At 38.7% G+C, this 26899-nt stretch overlaps 1 protein-coding gene and 2 long non-coding RNA genes across 10 annotated transcripts in view; 2 read left to right on the top strand and 1 right to left on the bottom strand.

The window, feature by feature from the left end:
- The first annotated feature begins 5286 nt into the window (after nucleotides 1-5286).
- On the top strand, nucleotides 5287-9156 carry LOC111922731 (uncharacterized). 2 transcript variants are annotated; one of them, XR_002860679.2, is made up of 4 exons: nucleotides 5287-5398; nucleotides 5620-5823; nucleotides 6022-6196; nucleotides 7411-8363. It is a non-coding gene; the product is annotated as an uncharacterized LOC111922731 (long non-coding RNA). The 2 variants fall into 2 exon arrangements; XR_015284245.1 differs by having other exon boundaries at nucleotides 5311-5398; nucleotides 5636-5823; nucleotides 7743-9156.
- A 2250-nt stretch (nucleotides 9157-11406) lies between these two features.
- LOC147654011 (uncharacterized) lies at nucleotides 11407-12808 on the top strand. Its single transcript, XR_015284246.1, has 3 exons — nucleotides 11407-11759; nucleotides 11866-12156; nucleotides 12706-12808. It is a non-coding gene; the product is annotated as an uncharacterized LOC147654011 (long non-coding RNA).
- A 4762-nt stretch (nucleotides 12809-17570) lies between these two features.
- MYO16 (myosin XVI) overlaps nucleotides 17571-26899 on the bottom strand; it is a 367619-nt gene continuing 358290 nt past the window's right edge. For 6 of the 7 annotated variants that reach the window (XM_086880163.1, XM_086880162.1, XM_086880164.1 and 3 more), the window contains one exon: nucleotides 21949-26778. In XM_086880163.1, coding sequence (XP_086736289.1) covers nucleotides 26545-26778 — 234 coding nt within the window. In that variant the 3' untranslated portion in view covers nucleotides 21949-26544. Of the gene's footprint in view, nucleotides 17646-21948; nucleotides 26779-26899 lie in introns of those variants that run through there. The other variant, XM_023918300.2, reaches the window with a different exon arrangement.

Genomic DNA, 26899 nt, shown 5'->3' with positions numbered 1-26899 from the left:
AGATGTCAAAATGGCACAGAGATTTTTTGACTGATGTGCTCTTCTGTATGCTGAGAAAGAGTTTAGATAAGCCTTCTAACCTGGTTACATTTATCTAGGAGTTTCTGTTAACAAAGGCTTCTGAAAGGAGAATGTAGTAGAAGGAACCACTGTAAAAAATATTCATTTTTGTGGGTAAATGCAAACTTGTGGTCAGTCTCTGATACCACTTTAAGGCAAAGTATATTTTTTTTCACCCATAAAGAATTTAGGTCAGTGTTATCTCATAGGAGTGCCTATGTATAGCCTTGAATCCTTCTCATGCATAAACAGATATGTGCAAAGAGTATGAGGGGCAAAAGCAGAGTTCCAACTTGTCCTGCAAATTCTCTCCATCCATGCCTGGGGAAGAAAAAGGACCCCTCAAAGATACTCCTTCTCCCAGCTGCTCCCTAATCAGGCAAACCAGCCATAAACACTTTAATTATAATTAGTTTTCAGTTAATAAGGTTTTGCTTTCTCCAAATTGTTCAGAGTATCTCTAAAAAAAACTTAATAGACAAGGAGGTTTTTATTTTAATTTAGTGTTTGCTATTAGTAATCAGAGCTTCACATCCAATTGCTCTATCTTTCCTTTAAGTGACACTTGTAAGATTCATATTTAAACATTGCTTACACAAGTCACAAGCACACTGTAATGATAGCTCTTTATCTCAAAATGATACATTAGGACCCTCAACAGTTGTCGGTGAAGTTTAAAGATACATATAAACTGGAAAGAAGCATCAAAGACACTTGATAGTTGTAAGTAGTTATAATTAATGCTATAACTGCAGCATTCAGGGCATATTGGACCTGGATATGTGTCCTTCTTTCTTTGGCTTCTGAAGAACTCTGTATTGCTCTGATTTCCTTCATGAGTAGCTATTTTAAATGTAGCTGCAACTTTTTGATGCTGTTTCATTGATAGCAGTAGCTGCACCACAGAAATACATTCAAGGAGTCCACAGTGACTCCTTCACAACACTGAGGAGATGAGCAGCTCATGACAAATATTGCTCCTCCTCTGAAGAGCCAGAAGGTCACTTCTAGTAGAGTCAATATATTTAATAGAAATAGATCATCTTTATACCAGCTCCTACCACAGAGACCCTAGGTGCTTTATATTAGATGTTTGATCTTCATAAGTGGGCTTTTAGGACACTGTAAGAACTACTGCTCTTACTGCTTTCACTTTCCAATGGTAATTTCAGCTATTTGGTGTCACAGAGCTGAAAGGGACTTATTTTAGGTCCAACTGCAATCTGCTTGGTGCTGTGGCTGATGTGGTGATGGTACTTCATACTGTCTCCTTGAATGTTCCAGCTACACTGATGTTGACTGGAGTTCTGTCCCTATTCTGAGCATATTCTTTGCTCCAGCTTGATGAGCTAACTATATCCAGGATCCTAGAAGAGCAATTAATGTAAAAAATTAATGTAAATTAATGTAATAATTATCTTCATCCCAGCTGGACTCAAAACTGGGTGAAAAGAATGATATATCTACTCTTTACTAAGGACTGTGGACTTGCTCTGAGTGTGCATTGTTATTTTGTGGACAAAAGTGCCCACAGATTTTCAACAACAACAACAGATGGTCCTAGGGGCACTAGCCACTTGAGGGTGTTTACAACAGGTAATTGTATGTTGAACAAAGCACAAGAATTTGCTGCTTCCCTTTAATTGCTCATGTCTCTTCTTTATCCAACTCCAAATCATGGCAGCAGGTCAAAAGAGGCACAGGTTCTCAGGGTTTTGTGTGAAGAGTGTTCTGCTACTTGAATGTTTCTTTTCTTTTGTTTTGTCCTTTATTTTCTCCATCAAACCAGCTTGGGAAAGATTTCCATTTCAGTCTTTTCTGCTCTGCCCTTGTGAGTGTTCTGAGCTCTCCTTTCCTCTTGATAGAGGGGGAACTGTTGAAGTGTGGTAATGTTTATAAGGAAGACATAAATGGAGGTTTTACTTCCTCCATTTATGTCAGTGGCTATGATCTAGAAGATTTAAGTATGTTTCCTGGGAATATAAAGTAAGTCTACTAAATGGAAGTAAATTTTTTGATACCTCGGACTGTGCTTTTCAGGCTTAATTACATATATTTATTTGAGATGTCTGTTACTGTGTGCTCTAGGAGTCCACATAATTCTTTCACAGTCTGTCACCTCTGTGTGATCTGCCTAAGTTCTGCCAGGAATGTTGACCTTGTGCTCTCTTTGTGCATCTATGTCTGCCTAGATCCATGATGACCCTTTGCTTTCACATGAAGAGAAATAGAGTGATAAAGACATGTCTGACATTTTCATCCTACTTAAAAATGTCCACAAATAATAATAATTATTTATTTATTTAATAAATAAATTATAAGCATTTTTTTCCTAAGATGGAGCAAGGCTAGAAAACTACATGGTGTGTTCCATGGCCATATTTTTTGAACAGCATTGCTTTTGGATTTCTTTCTAATTATTAAGATGTTAGGAATAGCAAATCCCAAAGGTCTCTTTCCACAGTGTCGTGGTTTTAAACCAGTAACTAAAAAACTACTTATTTTTTTGTTGTGAGATATGGATTAAAACAAGAGCAAAACAGGCTTAAGACTTAAAGGAATAAAGACAGTTTATTAACAAACTACAAGAATGAGAATACCAGAATAAACTTTCAGAAAACCTCCTTATCTTCTACATCTTAACTATTTCTCTGTACACATGACAACATAGAGACAAATAACTTTAGGACTTTGGTGGTTAAAAACAGTCTTAATTCTTGCTACAGTCTTTCATCAGTCTTTGTAGAGAAACAGAAGTCTCTTTCTGTTAGCTTACGGAGTTTCTCACGAGAAAACTATTTTTCATCATAGTTTTCTATTTCTCTAATGCCAGCTGCCCGGAAATCTGTCATTAGATCTTCTCCTCCCATTTCACATCTCCAAGGTGTGTATGGGTCACAGAGTTTAGGAATCTTATTTTAAGGATAAGTTATTCAAAGGCAGAAGTCTTCTTCATTTGTCTCTGTGAGCCTTCCTGGAAAACAGTTTTCTCTTTGCCCTCAAAGCTTCAAAATCTTCACTCAACTCAATTCCAGCAACTCACAGTATCACAAGCACTCTCTCTGTCTCTCTTCTGCTCAAAAGTTACACTTTGAATATCTCACTCCTCCTAATACTCTTATCATGAATTAAAGGAGTCTTTTTATACTATTATTGTCCATCTCCATAGCTTTAACAGAAAGATATTTCAGCTGTAAAGCATCTCCTTATTCTCTCTTTCTTATTCAAACTTAACTCTTTTCTTCACTGTTTTTGGTGGTTCTATGATGTCTCCTCTATGTTGATTGTCTCTCTCTCTCTGTCTTTCTGAGAAAAGGAGTAATCTGTATGTTTATCCAGGTAGTAAAAGAATTAAAAGCTTTAGGAAAACTGCAAGAGTTCATGGTGTTAAGTTTCAGTCTAGCAGCAAAAACTGAAAACCAAGCTCGGCTGGCCAGCGCTGCTTCTCTTCTCCCTCCCCCCCCCTCCACCCCGCGGCCTTGTAGGCCTGGAGAGGGGGGGAGGAGGCCAAGACAGAGCCTGCTACCTTGTCCGAAGCCGGAAACCAAAGAGAGCAAGAGAATTCTGTCTGTACTTCTTAAGGGGGTGTTTACAAGTTGAATTCACTTTTTAATGGTCAGATCTGCTGTCAATTCTTGAAAATGACCGATAATTGGTCAGGAGGGAAAAACTCCCATCAGCCACCAGCAGCTTCAACTTCCTCTCCCTCCAAGCTGTCTTAAAGGTAAAGCTACCCCATGACACACAGTCATGGAAGCAAAGCTTTTCTCTCTCCCTTTCCTTCCCTACATAATTACAACAAACTGATCATGGATCTATTAATGTATTTGCATCTTGATTGAATATGTTGAATGCTTGTTTCACATTTACTGAGTAGTCTAGTCACTGTAAATTCAACTAAGTCAGAAACAAATGAACTAATACATCTATCTAGAAAACAAACCCACAAGTCCAAATGAACACTCCAAGCAGTATCCTTGACAACTGGCTGAATATTCAGATGTTTAATTCAGTCCCTTTCTACTTGTTTGTGGTAGGCACCAGGAACAGAGTACCTTCTGCTTTATGGATTCCTATCCAGCACCAAATATGCTTCTCTGCTTTAGACAAAACCATGTCTGAGCATCTTGTCAGCCCATTAATTCTTAATACAACCTTCATTGGATGGCAAAATGATATTTCTGAACACTCTCTGGAAATTATTTTACAAAAAATCTAGCCCAAAGTATCAAAGTGGTTAATATCTTTATAGCTAGAGCTCTCAGAGGAAGCTTATATCTGAACATAAAACCTTATGTTTTCAGATATCTTGCTATAACAATTATATTAGGAGGAAAAAACCGTTTGCTGTATCCTTTCCATACATTTTTAGAATTTATGAAAAAACAAAGTACCCTTGGGGTTATCCATTAGAAAGAGTGGAAGCTATGGGGACTGTTTGCAATAGTGTGTCTGCACTACTTTAAAAGTGTCTAACGAAGCCTCAGAACAGCTTGCTCAGGTAGTGGAATCCATCTATTACAGGCTCAAAGACAGAGGAGTCCAGATGCCTGCAGGAAAGGAATGGTTTGGCACAGTGTGCTGCAGTTCCATTGTTCCAGGTGCCCAGAGAGCTCCCTGGGGAGGGAGTCACACAGCATGGCCCTGTGGCTGCATGGCAGGGCTGTGTGGCTAAGGCTGAGTGCAGGAGGCACTTCACTTCCTCCTCCAGCACAGCTTTGGCAGGGCTAAAGCCTCAGATACCACACTAATGTACAGTTCTGCTGCTTCAGGACCCAACCCAAACTGGTGTGAAGAGTATCTGAGACATCCAGTCCTGCTGGAGCAGAACTGGCTCCATTTGTGGCACAGCCAGCCTGAGCAGGTACCTCACTTGTGTGGCTGCTCTTGGAGGCAAGTCAAGGCTCACAACTTACATTCAACTCTATACTGTCAGCCCAGATGTTACTTGGGGACTGGATGTAGCATTTTTTCCCCCTGCTTTTCTCTTATTTTTCCATGAGGTTTTAATTTTAAATTAGTGAGAGAAAGAAACTCAGACAGTATGGGTAAAGCAGTACGTCCTATTTATAGCCTGTGCTTGGAGGTCACTTTTCACCTCTGTTTTGAAGAAGTCAGCCTTTCGCTGTTTCCTTCTAGAACTCAGGTGTACCAGATGATGGACAATTGCATCTGGAGGGGAGGTCCCTGGCTGGCCATTAAGGCATTCACCACACAGGCTATATTGGGGAAGTTCTCCATAGAAAACTTAGGAAAGAATATTCAGAGACACCAGAAGTATGTGAAGTATGTGAAGTATGTGTAGCTGTGTATTGAAAAGAAACTTTACCTTGTTAAGGTAATCTTAAATCATTAAGATATTTCCTAGAGTAATTACTTGTGCATATTCTGCTAAACATTGGGAAAAATTATTTTCACTTTGTCCTGGTTTCCTTTTCTGTTTTTCTTTTACTTTCCATCCTCCCTCACTGCCTCACTGTTTTTTTGGGGGTTTTTTTAATTATTTTTTTATTTTTTTAGTGCACTAAAATAGCTCATACATTGTTTTGGAACTTGTAGTACTTCTTTTATGCAGCTACTTGATTTTAAAAAGGGAAGCTTGACAGGCTCAGCCTTCGAGGAGCTGGAAAATAAGGACTTTTGCAGTGCAGCATGCAAAAAAGATCCAGACCCAGCCTCGTTAAGAAAAACATCTAAACATTTATGTGATTACCAGGAACAACGTATTCTCCTGCACCCATGTGCTTCTGGACCCATTCCAAGGTATTAATAGCAGTAGCGGCAGGGCTGTACATTATATTGTTATTTCCTCCTTGGAGAGAACAGAATGTTAGACTGTGAGAATATGACATGGAAACTATGTGAGTTGGCTGCCCTCTTCTACTTTATTTACTCCTTCTTAGATCCTTCTGACTTTGGGGCTTTTGCAGTCACTTTAAAAGAGATTCACTTTTTGCCCAGGAAGAAGATTACTGGAACTGCCCCTCTGGATCAGATGATGGATATTAACCCTGGTTTCTGTCTCTATCTGTTGGAAACAGAACAGACCTGAGTAGTCAATAATGTGTCAGATAAAACCAAGATCTCAAATTTACTTCCCTCTTGAACTACAACAGTGATCAATATATGTCAATAGGTAAAGTATCTATAAGCTTCATTGTTTTTTATCTTATTTTTACAGAAGTCAACATTACACCTTCCGATAAATGTCCTTTCATTGTTATAGTTTTTCTCACTGTGCTATTCAATGACATTTTTTCTTCCATGAGATTGATCTAGGACTCAGCTAAGAGCAGACCAAGTACTGCAAAGAGGCAGGCCTAAGAAGCTAGGCAGAAAATAGCAATTTAGTTTTTTTATTATTGTTAGAGCAAGGACTGTACACTTTCTGAAAATCTGCCATTCTGCTGCTAAATGGAAACCCAAATGTCTCTTGAGTTGCCTTAATCTGAATGGGGTCTAGCTACATTTTCCAAAATTAGGTTTTTAAATTTGTGATTTTCCCAGCACCCCAATGAGGAGGTAATGCTCCTGCAAGTTGCAATTTCCTCTTTTCTACACCTTCTTTGCTTTCCCATGTTTTCCTGCCCTTTGCACCGTGCTGGCTCTGGTACCAAACCAACCATCTGCATGGTGTCTTGGAAAGGCAGATCAGGGAATTGATCCAGTATGAAACTAGCTGTTATAAGAGCTCAAGACTGTTTCCTGCTGCTTTTCACCACTCAGCCACAGCAGTTTGCACTGGTTGGGTGCATAGATGAAGGCTAGGAGGATGATAGAACTGCATTTACCTGCAGCACTATTTCTTTATGCTGTTTAAAGCAATTTGTAAGTATGGGCTTGGACATTGTCAAGACTGCATTTATTGGCAGAACTTTTCTTTTCTGGAGAAGAAAGATTTTACCAGTTAACGCCCCTAGCCCCTCCAGGTTCAGGTAAAACATCCAAGTATCTCAGGACAGAGAAGTTTAGGATGTGTAAGCTCTCTGTGAATGGCAGCCAGTGTAAGTTTAGAGGCAATGAGAAAGGGTTAAAGGACATTGACAAATTGTAGAGGTATGGTAATAGCTGATAAATTTATTTCTACCCCAAAGAAAAGGATTGCTTCTCTTGTTCTCCAGATTACAAGAGGAATCTGAAGATTAAGACAATAAATGTTAAATGTTGAAATAACATTGCATTTCCGGGGACATGCATTCAGTAATCCACAGAGTATCTTTCAGTTTTCCATGCAATGTTATCTGTGACAACACAGTAATGCTTTGAAGGACAGATGCTGTCTCACCATAAATTAGCAATGAGGTGGCAGGAAAGATGCAAACTTTTGATTTTCATTTCTCTCTGATATAGAAAGGGAGGAATCAGCAGCTCCTATTCTCTGAATATTGTGTGGCTTTTTCACCATGGGACAGATGGTACAAGATAAGTCAACCCACACTATTTAACAGAAGTTGTTTCCCATGGACTGATTTTGCTATGTATAGAATCAAATTGTATACCCCACCAGCAGAAAAATTTCATGCAGTTGTGTTTACACAGCTTATTGGAGGCAGTGTTTGGCATAACGTAACCTCTCACCTGTCATCACCTTTGTAGATTTAAAAGCCTAGAAAAAATTGTCTATGTTAGTCTAACTGGCTCTAAAAACTTCTATATTTTGATTGAGAAACTGAAGATGCTAGGTTTTTTTTTTTCATAGCAGAAAGTACTACAAATGCAAAACTTTCAGGTGCCTGGTACTACAGGGCAGTTTTGAAAACAGCAACAGAGGTGCAGGTTTGACACTGTATGAGGTCTGTCTCTGAGTGTCAGGAACTATAGAGCTGATATGCAGACCCTTGCCAATGCAGCAGAGAAAGGACTCCCTGGCTCTGACGCTTTCCAAAATTTGCTGATGAAGGTGCCCATTGAGTGGATCAACCTCAAAAAGCCAGACTTTCTTGGCAGATATTAAAGGAGCTTAATTGCCTCGTAAACCAAACATCCAGTCATGAAGATGATTTGTGAAATGATGATACAAGGTTTAGTCTTGTGCATGACATTGTGCAATGAGGCTTATTGCCTTTTTTACTTTCTGACACTGCTCACAGTGCCTGAAAGCAAGGAAAATAAGGTGTCATATATACAGGACTGTAAAGCCACTTAATGAAGTGTATGTATTTTCAGTTTGTTTTGGAGGCTTTTTATTTGTATTTTAAGTGAAGTAATGTACTCAAAATACATTTTAAATATCTAATTGTAATGGTACCTTCCAAGATTTTGCTGTGTTACCTTCCAGCAAATAAAGACGAAGTGTCCTTGCACAGTGACCTCATCAGAAAGTTACTTTTAGAATAGCAGCTGCAGCAAGTGTTAATCTAGAGAATTGTCAAGGAAATAAGGGGGACTAACTCACTTTCCTGAAGTGTCATTTAGGATTATAGTAAACATTCTAAGAATGTGCAGACCCCCGCATTCAGAAGCTGTCACAGGAGTATGAGGAATCAGGGTTTGCATAACAACAGGAGGGGACATCCTTGCTATGTTTCCTCTTGTTCTCTTGTTCCCAGTCCTCCCTGTGACTGGAATGTGAATTCTAAACCACTGAACAGGGCAGCAAGCAAACCCGCAGAAGGCAGCTGGCAGGTGGGCAGCAAGTGGTCAAGAGAGCAGAACTCCAGTGCATTTAGTGCCTTAGCACCCAACATAGCTCTTCAGATATTTCAGAGCACACACAGGCTGTGCAGGACACCATGGCTCAGATGTCCAGACACATGAGGAATGAGCATGCAGTCTTGTATCTGCACATCACTCTGCTTTCCTGAACACTCTGCTTTCTGACTACTTAAAGATCCGTTTAGTCGAGAGAAACATCACCTTACAAGGTGTTTCTTTTTCTTGCGTGCAAAAAGAATGTTCACTAAAGACTTTTCTGTGATGTTTTTGTGGCCAAAGTGACCTTCATCTGTACAGTTCATGCATGTGAATTCACCACATAACCTTGTTTGACCCTAGATGGTCTTTTTGAGGGAAAGGGGATACTGTCTGCCCAGTAACCATTCTGATGCTCTGCAGGATTAATTGTGTTTATAAAATAAAATTAAATATTGTGTCTGAGATTACATTTTTTTTTCTTTTAATTAAGAAGACTTTAGAACCAGCGAGATGGGAAGAGCCAAAAAAATATGAAGAAAATAATATCTAAAAAGCCTGGTGCATGCTAGAAAACCAGCAATCAAACAGGAACAATAATACAAAAATCAATAGGAAAAAGGACATATACTGAATCCAATTAACTTTGAATTGATTATAGAGAGGAAAACAAAACCAAGTTTTAATCCTCTCTCTAATATTTGATCTTGAGAACAGTGCACTTATTTAAAACATTCTCATAATCAGTTTCCTTTATACTGTGCTTTTTCCTCTGAGAATACACTTTATACCACATTTGTCATTTATGTCAGAACAAAATAAAAATAAAAACAAGAAGCTGGTATAATCAGTTTCAGTTTTGAGAACCAAAGTAACAAAAGCACAATCAAAGAACTGAAAGGATAATTAGTAACAATGAATACAAAAATGGCAGCTTAAAACCTCTTTCAGATTTCATTTTCAGCAATATGTCAGAGCAGGGCTAAGGAAGCAGAGGCAATGAGAAAAAATGTTTCTTCTCAAAGTGGGGGATAAATTAAGACCAAAGCTAAGGGCCTGACCAATATTTTGGTTAAAATTCTTGAAGTTAGAGCCTAACACCAAGTAAGAAGTAGCATTTTTATTTATTCACCTAACTACAACTTTGCTACTGAACTTTTCCAAGTGATCCAATTGCTCTGACTGCTGTAAAACTTTTACATAAAGAAAAAGATACATATACAAACCTGCATTAGACAAGTGGGCAAAAAAGTAACAATAACACAGTGTTCAGGCCATTTTGGACTTTAAATTTCATAGGCAAGATAATTAAAAACAACTGATGACAGACAACAATTGACTAGAACAATGAAAGCATCTATTCTACCTTTGACTTGTTATGTTACTAGTCTTGAAGATTCATTAACTTTCCAGGCAAAATGAAGATGATGTTCAGTATTAAAATTAAATATCAGAAAATGGGTAAATTTAGGATGTGTAGTAGTACAAATCTCAGTGATATTTAGCAAAGAGATGGCTCTGGGAATGCTGCTCTTTTGTTTCTTATCAGCTGTGAAGTATCTAGTCACAAATTATTTCTATTAAGTTACTGGGCTGAGGTTAATCTCTTCTCACATCTAAAAGATGAAAGTTGCATATAATCTAAGATAGTTGTCCAATTTAATTCTGTTTGGAACAGAAAACATTGGATGTCTAAGGCATGTATCCAAGAAGGTAAAATAAATTGTCCTTTAAATGTGCTTGTTTCTTAGCCAGTGTAAAAAGCTTGAAGTGTTCATGTCCCTGTTAGACAGTTAAGTAAGAGGAATCACAGCTTGACATCCAAATCTACAAAGGCATCTGTTGGTGTCAGTGGTATTTCATTGAGAGAACTGGATTCAAAATGCTACAGTTCATAAACTCATCTTTGGACACTGTGATAAAACATGCAAATCCATCAGCATTTCTCTCAAGACACATTCCTGAAATATCCTCTCAGGTGTATTTCTTTTTTTTCTCCATCCTCTCACTCAAATAAGGTTTCACCATTATAACATATGCATATAAAGGCAAAAATAAGCAATGAACCTGTGTAGTCACAAGGGAAGGTGTGAGGAAATCACCTTCATTATGAAAAAAAATAGTAATTTTGGGCACTAGAAAGACATTCTTTCTTGTTAGGAGGCTGGACGTACAGAAAAGGAAACTGGAGTTGTAGCAGTGTGTAACATACTGGTGGTGTGTAACAGCAGGTCCTGCCCTACTCTGCACTGGTGTGGCCTTACCCTGAATATTGTGTGCAGTTTAGGGCTCGGGTCACTTGGTTTGTTCAGTCTGCAGGAGACAGAGGGGAGACCTCACTGTGGTCTTCTATAGCCTCATGAGAAATGTGGAGGACAGGTACCAGTCTCTTGACTCTCATGACCAGTGACAGGACTTGAGGAAATGGCATGAAGTGGAGTTAGGGGAGGTTTAGGTTGGATTTCAGCAAAAGGTGTTTTACCCAGAGGGTGGCTGGGCACTGGAACAGATTCCCCGGGGAAATGGTCACAGCACCAAGCCTGACAGAGTTCAAGAAGTGCTTGGAAAATGCTTTCAGGCACAGGATGTTATACCAGGTGTTGTCCTATGAAAGGCCAGGAGTTGTATGGTCTTTGTATGCCTTCCAACCGGGCATATTCTATGATTCCATGATTCCATGATTCTATGACATACCAGTGAAGACCTGCAGAGAGTAGATCTTATTGTCCCTGACTCAGTACATGACTTGCTGACCTCCAACATCCTATTTTTTGCAACACTGTGAAAGATCTTCTTTGCATTTGAAAGAACTCTGAGCTTACATAGGACCCATATGACAAGGTCCAGCCATATTTTATAATTCTCTGTCAGTGCTGCAGAACAGAGACTGTCTTATTTCCATCTGCCAAGACTTGAGCAGGGCTGTGCATGAACTGAGGTGTTACTCAATGTATTTGGAAAACTTTAAACTGAAATATTGAAATGGAATTTAGCAAAATTTGAACAGCTGAACAGGATCACAGCTTTAGCCTTGGGTGTCTGTGTGTTCTGTGCAAGTCCCAGTTTTGGTAAGTCCCTTTGGCTCTTCTGAAGTTGTGGGATGTAAAAGTGCCTGCCAGCTTCTGCATCCCTGAAACTGAATCTAGTCACATACCATCTGCCTTTCCTCCTCAGGCTGTGGTCTTCAGCCAAAGCATATTAAGACATACAAGAAGACAGTGACAGCAAGCTTCAACAAATCCCCTAAATGAATGGAAGGTTTGGGACTGGGTGAAGTAGGGTACCATCAAGGACATGCAGAGTAGAATAAGTGATCCTTCAGGCCATAAGAGTAGAGACAATATATTCATTGTTCCTGTGCAAGCAATCCAGTAGTGGATATTGAAAGAAGACTATTCTGCCCATCAGCATAGGCACAATCTCTCTGAATCTGGCACAGGCAGCTGCCCAAAATTAAATATGCAAGTAAGTAAAGCTTCTGAGGAGAAGAAATGTTTTCTAATCAATTTCTATTAGATAGAAAGATGTTATGGATAAGTAGGTGGTAAGCTTTTCTGCCAGTGAATTAATACATCTATGTCATGACCATCAATTGTTGTCAGAAATGTGTGCGTGGTCTGGAAGACTTTTTACAAATTGACAGTGACTGGTCATGCTGAAAGCAGGTGTATCTATTTGAATCTATTCTGACCTTTGGTTCATGGCATATGCTCATGTCATGTCACATTACCTCATCATATCACAAAAGCTAAATGTCATACAGTGTGGCATCTTAACCTAGGACAGCTCATCGGCCCCACTAGTGTCAGATTATGTATAATGTAACAAAAGCACAGTAAATACTGTGCCTGTATATTATTTTAGCAGTTATCAGTCACATAAGAAGTTGAAAATAATATTCATGTAAATGGAAAAATACAGCACACTTTCATTGAAGACTCTTTGGGGCTTATTTACTGTTATTCTCATTAATCATTTTGCTGTGTGTTAACAAATCTTTTGAACAATTCTCAGTGCTCAGAACTGCAAGCCCTTGGAAATCTGCTGCTTAGGAACCCCTGGGTTATTACCACGTTTAAGGTGAAAGTTGCACATGGCTAATAAACCTGTCCTTGTCTTCTGCTTGTGGGATTGCCCTTCTTATCATGCTTGTACTTTTGTCAGCCTATGACTCAAAGCCTAGTAACTTAATCAAGCTTGTGTTTATAAGGCTTATGTCATCTGAGTAGGAAACAGCAATCCCTTGTGACTTAGGGGACCAGTCACATGGTTCCAAAAAGGACTTTCTGTGGAGCTTGACTGCCAGGACATAATTTGTTTAGATGAATGGCTGACAAACAAGTGTGAGTGATCCACAGGTTTGGATAAATTATCATCAGCCTATGGGAAGCTCATAAACTGGGAAACAAGTCAGGCAAAGGAGACATTCATGTTACAGACTGGCTAAGTAATGTCTCCAGGTCTACACAGTCCATCAAATGCTAGTGTGTCGTAAGGTTACATGTGGTCAAACCAGTAAAGGTTTAATGCTCTAAGGACAGGTAGTTGCATAGAGCTGCAAAATGACACCTGGTGGCCTTTTGGGAGAGTGGCTGTCATGCTTTCTTGAGACAAGAGCAGAGGGGTGGCCAGGTGCAGTTGCTCTCAGAAGACTTTTGCTTCTGGGGACTGGTAAGTTGTGAAGATCTGAACATAGCAAGCTTCAAAGTAAATGCTTGTGGCTGTTCACCTAGCTGCCTGTGAGTACAGGCAAATTCCCTTATAATGCTCGTGATCTTGTCAGGCTTCATGACACAGCTGCCTTCCTTTCTGTCCTCCTCCTCCCAGTCCATGCTGGGCTTGTAAGGAAGGAGGGAAGGAGCATACAGAATTGTTCATGAAACAGGAAGAAAAGAAGGAACATCCAGAATTGTGCCCTTGCTGCCAGGCTGGGTGCTAGGATAGTTCCTTTTCTTGTTCCTTCTATGCTCACATCTTGCCTGCTGTCTCACACATGGAATCATAGAGTCATCAAGGTTGGAAAATATCTCTGAGACCATAGAGTCCAATCTTTGACCAAACACAGCCTTGTACACTAAACTACAGCACTAAGTGCCACATGCAGTTTCTTAACACTCCCAGGGATGGTGACTCTAGCACTTCCCTGGGCAGCCTGTTGCTAGGTCTGACCACCTTGTGATGGGGTGATAGGGGCTTTGGAAACAGTGGGGAGCATTAGATTTGCAAACAGTTTACCTGCTTCAAAAGTCTGGGTGCCATGCAGCATTTGTCAGCATGGCACCAAAGAGAAATAGGAAATGAGAGATGGGATTCAATAAGGGAATGAGGATTTATGAGGTAGCAACCTTAAGAACCAGCTCCCTTAAATATCAGATCCTTCTGTGGGAAATGCTGAGCATTTATAGGCTCCTCAAAGAGCCCAAGAAACAAAAAGTATTTGTCAGCTTCCAAAGACTCCTTGGATATACTCAATTTCTTTCAAGACTACAATGCCCCCATCACTCCCTCCTTTTGCTTTCCTGTTCCTCATTCAGTTGAAATGTCTGATACTTACTAACTAAAACATTAACTGAGCCAAGCATTTTAATAGGCTAAATAATTATAACCCATGGTCATAATAAATGATATGGAGAGAGGGGCTTCAATTAAGAAATATTTTCCCTCCCCTGTATTGCACATGACCTTCAGTGTATAGGCCATATTTCTCATTCTGCCACCCTGGAGGAACTGCTTCCTTTTATATATTTTGAAAAAATTGTTAATGGTGCACTTGTAACCACATGGCTGCATTTGAACGAATCTCATTCCAGACTTTCCCTGGAGGGTTTAATTATTCTGGTTTGTGCAGAATTATGCCCAGCTTTAATTCTGTGTTTCTGGCTGCAGCTGCTGGTTCATTTGAGCATCCATTCTCCAAATCAAGTGCACAAAGAAGTGTGATAAACAATTCAAACGAACAGCTCAATGAACAACTGTAAATGGAACCTCTCAAACAACAATTATATGTACCTTTCTGCAGAACAGCAGATCATGATTCTGAACTATCCCTTCAATGTGGGAAGAAAACATGGCATCAGTTATTTTCATTATGCAAATTATTCAAGCATTTTAAATTTTGTCAGAGGTATTTAAAAAAATCAAAAATTGAAAAGGCGCTCCTTCCCTGATATCCTCCCATTAAAGGTCTGGGTCAAAGTCTGACACCTGCTACCTTTCTATAAATCTAGAGATGATACCTGGATTCCAGCAGAGCTGTTCAGGATTTTTACCAACTTCAATGATAGCTCATTTGGCCTTCTAAATATGTAATTGTTCTTAGCAGAAAAAAAATAAAAATCTATTAATCCTTCACAGCAGTCAGTGATTGTGGCATTTTAACAGTAACAGCCAGCATGATTGAGTGTTTTCAGTGCTTACTGACAGATGGTCATTGTGTTACAAAACAGCCTCCAATAAATAATGACCATATCCACATGAGAGGTGGAAAATAGTTCTCTATTGTCAATCCTTTTTTGCTGCACATAATGAAGTAGAAATGTTTCTTCAATTCCATTTTATTCTGATAATGAAAGTCAAAAACTTCAATTTAAATGAAAAGTGATAAGAATTTGAAAGCAGAAATGTTTCAAAATTTGTATTTGTTTGCTTGCCCACTTCTTTACATGTAATAAACTTTTTGGTTAATGTTATTCAATTCTTATTTCATAGCATACATTTCCCTTCAGATGCCAGTGAAGCTTCTTATGAAAAATCACAAGTAATCTCAAAGTGAAGATATTGTTTCATAGTTTCAAGATGACAGTTTTGAAACTTATTCCTCATAACATGCTGAGCATGAGTGCACAGTGCTCCATATGACTGGGAAAGAGGTTTCATTCTAAACACAATGCTTCAGAACATAATGTGTACTAACAGTTTATGTCAATCACAGAGCTGTGAATTTACTACCGTTGCTAATGATGCTACAGAAGTTATGACTCTTACACTGAAAAAGAATCTGAAGCAGCAAGTGTGTTCAATATGTACCTCAAACATATTAGTACATGACTTGTACAGTAGGAACAGAATAGTAGAAGTACGATTATTTCTTACTGGGCTGGAGGTGAGAGTCAAATGAGGGGTGCAAGTTGTCTTGCATCAGATTGTTGATGAACAAAAGGAGTATTTTTCACAAGCACTGAGACTGACTTACTGAACACATGCAGACTTAAATTTTTTGAGAATAAATTGATCAGTATCCTGATTTGCACTGCAAAAAGTCTCAATGATCCAACTGAGCTGAAGCAGAATGACGAAGCACAACTAGAAAAATCATTGCACAGCTATGTGTTTACATATTATCTGTTCAGGAGTTCTAAAAGTATCTAAACTGGTTTTTGTCTTGAAAAGAGCAGGTAAAAGCAGTGTGTCTTGTACAATCTACAGCAAAAACACTCATGACTTCCAAATCTTTATCTGTGCAGGACCTGATTGCTCACCTCTTCACTTTTGCACTTGACTACATGTTCGAGGTTTTAAACTGGATTATTTTACTGATTCTTACTTTGTAATCAGGGGAAAAAGTAAAATTTCCACAAGCATCTTGCCTACAAAAGTTTTCAGGGCACACTTTGCATAAATTCCACTACTATGGAGGTCAATGATCAGATTGAAATCAGAAACTTCTATGTGACTTCTATGTGACTTGCACCTTCCAAGTGCAAGTGCTCTTGGGTCATAACCTGTGGGTTTTATATCCCTCTATGTGTTTACATGTGTTTAAACTAGGAATTGTCTGAACTAGGTTCTGCAATTAGAAACAAGGAGCTGTGTTTTTATTAGAAGCCATAATGAGTTCTCAGAACTAGTCACTTGACCCTGACAAGGTGTGGGAAAGGTTTTCTATGGTGGTTCCCACTTGTTTCTGATAATGAAGTAGCCTCTTCCAGACCAACTAATCTCAGTAAAGGTGAGAGACATTCTCCTGTCTATTAAGTAACCATTTGTAAGTCAGAAGAACATTTATGAAAGCAGCAGCATGTCTTTTGTCTGCTGTATGTAGGACAACATTCGAGGCTTAAAATAAGTGAGCACTTTTACTACAACTTGTTGGCAGTTTGAAATCCTGTAGGGAAAATAAGTTCATGGCTTCATCACCTGCTAGAGAACTATTACAGCTCACCCATAGCTAGCAATCTCATTAGCCTTGAAAGCTAAATGATTACAGAGATTTACCTTATCATATTGGTGAGGTGGTACCTTAGAATCACACTGTGGTTTGGTGTGGAAGATCATCTAGCTCCAACCCCTCTGTCATGGGTAGGGACACCTTCCACTAGACAAGGGAGCACAAGTACTCTATCCAACTTAGCCTTGACTACTTCCAGGGATGAGGCATCCACAATATCTCTGGGAAAATTGTTCCAGTTTCTCAACAACCCTCACAGTAGGTATCTTCCTCACAGTAGGTATCTTCCTAATATCTAATTTAAACCTTCCGTCTATCAGTTTAAAGCCACTACCCCTTGTCCTGTCACTACAGCCTTTGTAAAAGTCCTTCTTCAGCTCTCTGGTAGCCCCCTTTAGGTACCAGAAGGTGCTGTAAGGTCACCTGGAGCCTTCTCTTCTCCAGGCTGAACAACCCCAGCTCTCAGCCTGTTGGCATAGCAGAGGAGCTCCAGCCTCTGACCATCTTCCTCTGGACTCATTCCAACAGCTCCATGTCCTTCCTGTGCTGGGGACCCCAGAGCTGGAAGCAGCACTGCAGGTGGAGACTCACAAGAGCAGAGTAGAGGGGGAGGAGCTCTTCCATCGATCTGCTGCCCACACTGCTTTGGATGCAGCCCAGAACAGAGCTGGCTTGCTGGGCTGTGGGTGCACATTGGGTCATATTAAACTTCTTGTCAACCAACATCCCCAAGTCCTTCTCCTCAGGGCTGCTCTCAGTCTTATCTTCATGTGCATTCATGTCAAGGCTGCAACAAAGCAAAATGGATCTTGTAATAGCAGTATCTGGATAAAAAGATGACTCCTGGCTCTTGGTAGTTTCAAGACCTTTTCTCTTAGGTCTTTTGCCAGCCTAAAAAATTCTATGATTCTGAGATTCTTTGTCATAATTTAAGTCATTGTTTGTGACTTAAATATATGAAAAAAATGTATGAAGAAAACAGAAACAAGGAGAGAGATAAAATCAACTGCTTCCTAATTTTCAACTATCATGATCTTGTGGAACTACTTTCCTGTCTGGTGGTACCTTTGATATGTTCCGTGATTGTACCCAAGGAGAGCTAAATCTTGCTTTATCTTCTTACAGAACTCTCACCCACCTATTATTTTCATGTATGAAAAACAGAGGGAGACATAGGAAGCATTATTTCTCCAAATAACAGCATTTGGAGCTATCATGGACTGTACAGGGAAAGGAAAACATTTCTAACACATGAAGACATATAATGGAATAGAATTTGCAGAGCTTTTGCCAAGTTTGAATTGAGAATCCCAGTGCTCCTATAAGGGCTTTATTTGTAGTAACACCTAAGGAGAACATGTTAAGTTTACAGACAGTGAAAGAGACACATGCACACACACATTCACAAAGAATATCTCCATGCAATACCACACTTATGACAATACAATTTGTTTCATGCCAAGTGCTGTGTGCCATAGATCACTGTCTCAGCACAGAACACACAAACTACACCAGACTATACTCAGTTTCTAGACATGGCCTTCCAAAGCTGATATTTTTCTCTTTCTAAAGAATTTTGAAACCCTGTCATGTCTCAGACTGTGGGCATGCTTTTCTCCACTGAGGTCTAAATGAGCATCTCTTAGATTCCCACACTGTGGGAGAACCTTTGGCAATTTTTCATTATAATTTTGAATTCTGGCCCAGCATTCTTTTAAGCTCATTAGAGTCTGATGCCACCTTTAGTTTTATTCAAGTTCTTCTTCTATTCGAATAACAAATATTTGGAAAAGAAGTGGGTCTCGGATGACTCTCTTAAGAAGAGATCCAAGGTGAAATCTCTCTTTCCTACCAGTTTGCCAGTGATTACTTTCTTGGAACTTATTTTCAGCCATCTCTTTATCTACTTTATTGTGAACCAAGATTGCTGTCTATGAGGGCAGCCTACAATCTAACTGATGAGATATGATTCAGGTAGGTGTACTTCACGTTCGGTAACAAATTGGCTGGACCACCAGGTTCAAAGTACATTACCACAGCATAAAGTCCAGCTGTCAGCCACATAGTAGCTTTCCTTCAGGGTTTACACTAAGGAAAATTGTAACTTTATTAATGAGCTGTACAATCAATACATTTGTGCATAATACACGGCAAATTCTGTGTATGCAGCAAGATGAAGAGGAGCCAATGCTTCAGTAAATCTCTGGAGGACAGGGCTGATGTGTCAGTGGATGCTGGCAGCCTGAAGGAATGGGCTGGCAGAACATTAACATTGTTCAAAAACAAATTAAAATTTTGGATCCCCAGTGGAAAACCCCTATTTAATAGAACAGGTTGGGGGCTGCTGAGTGGGCAGGAAGCAGCTTTACCCATGGGGGAAAGACGTTTCAATAGCCTGCCTCGGCAGTAAAGGAATCCAACCTTATCAGCCTTTCCAAGTCCCGGAAAGGAAGCTGTAACAAGGTATAGGCCAGTCTCTTCTCACAAGTAACAAGTGATAGGATGAGAGGAAATGGCCTCAAGTTGTGCCATGGAGGTTTAGACTGGAAGTGTTTAAAAGACTTGTAGATGTAACATTTAGGGACATGGTTTAGTGACGGACTTGGCAGTGCTTGGTTTACTGTCAGACTCGGTCTCAGAGATCTTTTCCAACCTAAACAAATCTATGATTCTCCTTTTCTCCCCTGAGTGCAGTGCCTCTTTCATGATGAGAAAATTGGAGTCAGATGGGGTCAGGAATTGGAAGCCCAGACCAGCCAATATGGAAACTCAGCTTAGTCATGCCTACCTCTCCAGAAACAAAGCACCTAAAAAGGGAGGCCTTGTGAAATTTCCTTATAGGATCTGATCCTCACTAGGATCAGAGTTCTCACTAGAATCCCTTTTATTCCTACAAATGGATTACATAAATTAGCAGATAAATTTTTTATATATATATATATATATATATATATATATATAATTTCTATTTTTTTTTATTGGAAGGTCTTTGAGTGCTTGGCAGGACTCTTGTAAACACACAAGTAAATCCTCTGTGGGGCACAAAAATCAGCTAGGGTCAAATCCTGAACTTAACTGAACATCTCTGTAAAATCATGGACTTTAAGTAGGCCCACATTCCCCAGCTACAAATCAACCTGTCTGTCCAACAAAAAAGCCTGCTACAGTGCCATATCTTATCCAGAAAAGCAAGCACACTTGCACAGGATATTTGATATAAATCATCCATCATTGTGCCTTTGATCAACTAAATAGAATGTGTTTCCCAGCTCAGAGAAGCTGAGGTCTGGGTGTTTGTCTCCCCCAGGAGACAAAAGATGTGCTCTTTCCAGGCTGCATGATGTCGGACTTTGGTAACTACTCATGCCTGGTGACAACTCAGGGATTACATAGGACAGAGAATTAAGGCAGAGGAAGTCTTTAAACTTCGAGAGCAACTTTTGGGACATGTATTGATCTTAGATCACATGGCATCTATCATGTTAATTATGATTCTAAAGACCAAGGAGCCCCAGTCTCAGCATGAACATAGAATGTATGTTTCAAATGCACTTATTTCCATATTGTCTTTTTACTTTTTCCTTTTTCTAACTGCTAAATTTGTATTACAGACATGGCAGCTACAGTCGTAAAAGCTAGATGTGAATAAATACTTTCAGTAATCATGTTACTAAAATATAAATTTAGATGACTAAAGGAGTAATTTCTATTCAAGATGTTGTTAACTGCATTGACTGATTGTGACTACTTTCATTAGGCAAGAATTTACACTAAATCTATATTCAGGCTACTGGTCAGAACCATGGGAAGGTCATGATATCTGGAAATTTCAAAAGCATTTACCCAAATTTACCCATCCACTGATGAATGTTTTCCTTAGTTCTGTCAGATTAGGCAACTCCTTTCCTGCCTATCAGATTTGTAAGGCTCTGACCACTATTTTAGGGAGGGTTTGCACTAAAATCAGCCAGAGATGGTTTTAATTCAGACAAACCATGTGGAGTCGTCCCTAAAGGATACATAATCAGGTCCCCTAGATTTTGAAATAATTTCCTGACCACCAAGTTGTACTATCTTGTGAGACAGAGGAGCTATATCTGCATAAAAAAAAAATCAGTGTAATAGCTGTGGCTATTTCATTGCCACAACTTTCTACCCTAGTGGTTTGGTCACAGTTGGGCCGTGAGAAAGTTGCATTCCAATACTCATTTTTGGAAACATGTAAGTAATTTCTATTAAGCTTTAATTAGAAAGAGTCTGCAACACATTTCTCCCCTTTCTCTGAGAGTATATGACAGATTCTTTTCTTCTCTACTCTAATGAGTATCAGGAGACAGGTGACTACATAGACTGAGAAAGGGCTAGAGCCCAAATAAAACACAGTGAGGGCACAAGTATTAGTTAACAGCTATCACGTGAACATTGCTATGACAGCAATATACCCCTGCTTGTCAAATTTTCCTTGTTGATACCTCAAAAGACCTCAGCAGTTCTCCTGCATCTCAAAACAAATATCCATCAGTGTGGTCTTTTCAGAGAGGAGTGGATTTATGAAAATGTATGTTTGTGAAGAGTTGTAATTACAACTGTGTAAATTCAGACTGCATCCAACACATAATTTCAACTAGAAAAGTTGAAAAACATTGAAATACTGAAATATTCTATTTCACTATTTTAGAGGATTTTTTTTTTCAAAATATAATCATAAAGGTTATACCGTAATTTCATTTAACAACATTTTCTTTTTTATCATGAAAGTCTGATTGAAAATTAAGCTAAACTGACAGGAAAGGAAATAGGAAAGCACTAAGAGGGGACTTTATTCACATATATGAGAACTAAACCAAGCTAATTTAGGCTAAAATAAATATGTCTAACTAATTCAAGATGAGGTTGTTTTATTTAGTGTAATAAATCAAAAGTCCTCAGAAAGCCGAATCATGACTTGACCAAAGTTTTGCCTATGAGACTTCACACCAAAATGTATTATTTGACTAGATCCAGCATACATTCATGGGTTGGTGAAAAGGCCAAACCACAGTGGGTAGGACAGACAGTCTTCTCTAATGATCTAATTCTCACAGCCAAAGTATAAGCCAGCACTGGGATTTATTTATTTCTTCTGAAAAGGAAAGTCCTGAGTATACAGAGAACAGCAGAACTGGAAGAAAAGCATTTTCTTCTATTTTGTTCAGCTATTGTCAAGTAGTTATGCTCAGGTGGTGTTTTCTTTTTAAAAATTATATATTTAAAACACAAAGCCATGAAATGTTTAATACCATTCTGGAAAACTGATTTGTACAGAGTTTAGTTACATTTATTATTTAACAAGTGAATGGCAAAACTTACTTAAAGTTCCTCAGAGCATTTCAGATATTAGCAGGCTTTATAGAGATAACAGGATTACTAGGGATGCCAATACTATACAGCAGAATTAAAAGCTACAGTTTATATGGCTATTACTATCACTTTAGAACTATGCTACAATCTATTATGCTTTCTTAGCAAGTTAATGAAATTCTTTGTCCCACACACAAAGGATCTGCAGTATAATAAAGTTATTAATGAAAGTAATTAAACCTTTTAGAATAAAAAAGGATCACTGACAAAAAAAAAAGGTAAATGCAATTCACTTACTCAACAATCATACTATTGTTTTGTAAACAATACAAATTTTTAAAAGGCTTATCACTTCATGCTGTACACAGATCTTTTGAAAAATATCGGTGCATGTATTTCTCTGAACGTCTAAATCAGTTTTTAAAAACAAAGTTTTGCTTAAAAACTGCAACAGGGATGTAACTACAGCAACTAAAAAACACCAAGTGCTATTTCAGTAGTAACAAGTAACGTATACAAGCTTTATAAAATTTTACCTGCCAATAGATGTTGTTTTTCCTTTATTGTGGCTTAATATGGTTTCATAATTCCCTTGGCTTGAAGACCAATGACTTTTCAAAGTGTAAAATGTATCTGATTCCTCTTACCTTATGCTGAAGGACAGATTGATTTGTTAGGCGTTTTGGTTTTTTCACATATTAAAAATTAAGCAATAAGGCACAATGTGGAGGAGTGATTATCTGATGATAATCCCAGCATCCTGAAATTGCTTTATTGCAAATATAAATATATTTCAGATTTTTCACTGGATGGTAAGGGCATTAGCATGCCCACAGAGTTTAATCTTCCCCTTCAGAATATTAAATTCATAAGGCTTTTTTTATTTCTAAGCTATTTTTTAATGTGCAAGACAGGACTTCATACACTCAAGAAATACTGTAATTGGCTGGTGTACACTCCACTGGGGAGATTCATTTACAAGCACTGTACAGTTCTGCTAAAACTACTTCTCAACATTTCAAAATGTCAATAGTATATTTTCCCAGCCCTGTAAACACATTTTGATACACAATATAAACTTTAATGGTAGTTTTAAGACACCTCTGGGGGTATGGTTATTTAAGCAATAAGACACAGTGGGGTGTGAATTATGGTATAATAATTCCCTACCAACTGCATTGTTAGGCACGAGGCCAAAGGCCAAGAGACCAATGAACACACTAGGTGTGAATTACGACATCATAAATCATACTCTAGAGTGTCTTACTGCCATTAGAGAATAGTTAAAATGTGTTTTAAAGCAAGTACTTTATTCCTATAGTACTGCTCTTTAATGGAATATCATGAAAAATCTTTCCAAGTAAAAAGTCAGCCATTATGTAAGCTCGAATTAAAAACAAAATTGAAACAAAAGAAAAAAAGTCTTTGAAGTTTGTCATATTGCGCTGTGGTGACACACTTTAAAGAACAACCCCAGAAAAGAAATCTTACCCAAATTTGCAAAAAATAGCACAAAGGCCTTCTGCACAGGGGATTATAATCTGCTTTGCTCATTGTCTCTAGAATCAGATTGCCAGAATCAGGGGTGCACTGGCTTCTCCCATGTAACTGTGTTGATGAAACTGCTAGAAAATGGACATACCTTTTTTTCCACACTTGTTCATACTGCTGTAATGGGGCACAATATAGACTTTGAACAAGTAGCAAAAGAGTTCCCTAAGACCTCATTTGAGCTCCTGCAGTTGAGCTCCTGAGGCTGCTCAAAGTTCTAACACAACTTTTAGTAAGGACTGCAAGTAGGATAATGTATATTTATACTGTTTCCCATTTTAAACTCCGTTTGACAAATGCATTTTCTCCCCTCCGGGTACTCCTGCATTCCAAGAGCAGCAATGACACCAGTATTATCTGGAGATACACAAGCTCAGCTTGCAAATAGCAAAGTGACTGGGAGCAAGATCACTGCATCAGCAGGGATTTTGGCATGATATAAACTGGCTTCTCAGTCAGTTTTTACAGCTTGTCTTAAACTTCCAGGCTGCTGTGGATTGATTGCTACCAGTGGCCGAGCCAGCTAGTGAGCATTAGGGTTAGCAATATGATGGAGCTTATGAGAAGGCTGCTTGCCAGGCCCATTTGGGCAGTGATAAGCCTCAGGGCATGTCTGCACGTCTCAGTGCACTGAGGTGCTCAGCACTGCTAGGCTGGCTGGGTACATGATGTTGTGGCTATGGATAGGGATGCTGTAGGGATAACAACCTCCATCCTGGAAGCAAAACAACTGCAAGGTCAGGTTAATTAGCTCTCCTGCATCCAGTTCAGGAGCTGTTTCATTTTGCACTCACAGAGGGATCTCTGTGCCCCTGGATATCTGAGCAATAAACCAGAAACCTCAGTTCTTCCAGGCAGAGCCTCATTCCGACATAATTGTGTAGCAGGTGAGAATTGTCTTCTGCATAACCTCACTCACAGGGGTTACCTGCCCCTCCTGGATAAAATCATTATCTGTGGCTGTTTACATCAGTCAAAGGTAAGATTTGGAGTCTCAAGTTCCTCATTCTCCATGAAATAGAAATGGATAATCTTACATAGAGGACTTCTGAGAAGCTAACAGTGGTAACAAGGTAAAGTTTTGAGTTAACTTGGTTTCTCCCCTTCCTTGTCCACTCAAAATATGTGTTTTAATCTCCAGCAAGAGAAGGTGCTTAATTCTGCCTACAGCTTGATGATACTCATGGGAATAATTTGAATTTTGCTGCTTACCTCTATAAGCAAACAAACAAGCATGTGATTGCTTTTTACTATTCAGTCTGCTTGAAACTTCTCTCAAACATGATGGAAAAACCTATACCTCTATGGATTTTCTCCTTTTCCAACAACTTCCAACCAAGAGTGAGCGCACCATTTTAGACCTAGCTTATATTTGAAAATATTTGTTTTATATCCACTGCAAAACTGGAAACACTTTTTCCTGGACTTCAATAGGAATGGGACAAAAAACCAAGAAAAGGGTTCCACATTGGCTCTACATACTCCAAGAACTTAAAATAAGTAGTCCTGGAAAAGTACCTTTAAATATATATGAACTAAACATTTTAGTGGTAAAGCAGTATTTCAAAGACTGTTGGGAAATAACTAACAAGTTCCCAGCAGCATGTTTTTCATAAATTAACATTACTGCTCCGAACTCATGCGCACTAACTAGAATGCTGCAATTTCTGAAACCATTTCATTTCATGAAATTTGAGGTATAAATGCATCACTGTGCTACCATAATAAGGACATAATACTTTGATATATCCATCTCTGCAAAGCCTTCTGGCTTGTAACAGTAAATCACAGACCTATTTTCATACCTCATTACCATTATGTATCTTTCCACTGACACCTGACTTTATGCATAATCAGGTATGAATTTCAAACCACACTTATAATCTAAATGAATGCCTCATTATTTTACATAACCCAGAATGAAATAAGATTGGAGATGTAACTTCAAAATTCACAGCTCACACATTCAGAAATGCAGGTCCATCAAAAAGAAGTAATGGTGTCTAATTCATGACCGTGAACAGCACCAAATCACTCCTGCACATAGGAGCTTTGCAAGAATTTCAGGATTGGATTTTAGAAAAGATATTGCCAGTTCTGAAAAAATTAACACAGTGTTGAAACTGTTTGGTATGTTGTTAAAGATAATCTATGAAAGAAAAATGCAAGTACTGAATTTATTACCTGTATTTTGAAGAAAGAACGACAGCACCAATTGCATGAAGTTATAAAACACCAGAAATAAACAAGTAAATAATCTCCATGGAACACAGACATCTACAAAGAAATATATATATATATGTATACATGTAATATAATAAACCCATTCATTAGGGAACGAGAAACGTATTTTTGTACTGTATAAAACAGCTGTACAGTGTGCACACAGACTTTCCTGATCTCTCCAAAATGTCTGTCAGTCACTTCTCCCTATCTTCACTTGCTTAACATAGTTTCTTCATTGTCCATGGGAGAACTCTGATTGTTTTAAATGACTTTTAAACTAAGTATTTATAGTGCAGTTTGTCTCCATACATATATATACCCATGCATACATACATATACTTGCTGGTGCACACATATATGTATACATGTATATATATGAAGAGAACAAACACACACACATACACACACACACACGTGACAGATCTAAACAGCTCCTCCATCCTGTGCTATTGAATTAGTGCTTGTAAAAAACCCCTGCACGTTTTGTGAAAGGAAGAAAACTTGCTGATTGTGCAGATTGAAGTCATTAGATGGTTCCAATCCTAACAGTCTGCAAACACACATCTGAATCATATGGTGGTATCCCATATGCCTGAAGAAAGTCTGTTGCAGGAGGTATCTTCTACCTTCTTCAGCAGCGTCGGCTTCTTACAGGGGGGTGGAGGTGGGGCTGTGATTCTTTGCTCAGTATTGTGCAATATTTGCTGCCAGTCTTCTCTCTCTTCACACAGCTTTCTCCTCCAATCTAGAAGCTCTTGCAGAGCCACACTCTCATTCTCGGAAAGTCTAAGCTGATGAATAACCTATGAGAGGAAAATAATAATAACAATAATAATAAAGGTGGATAAAGAAAACAGATCAAATAAGCCTGTTAATAATTAGAAGCAAACTTGTCTTCCAAAAAAATTTTAAACTCTTAACACT

This window comes from Cyanistes caeruleus, chromosome 3, assembly GCF_971803275.1.
Source record: "Cyanistes caeruleus chromosome 3, bCyaCae1.hap1.1, whole genome shotgun sequence".
Lineage (NCBI taxonomy): Eukaryota > Metazoa > Chordata > Aves > Passeriformes > Paridae > Cyanistes > Cyanistes caeruleus.
Note: the sequence above shows the minus strand (reverse complement) of the source record. Positions and strands in the feature narration are given on the sequence as shown.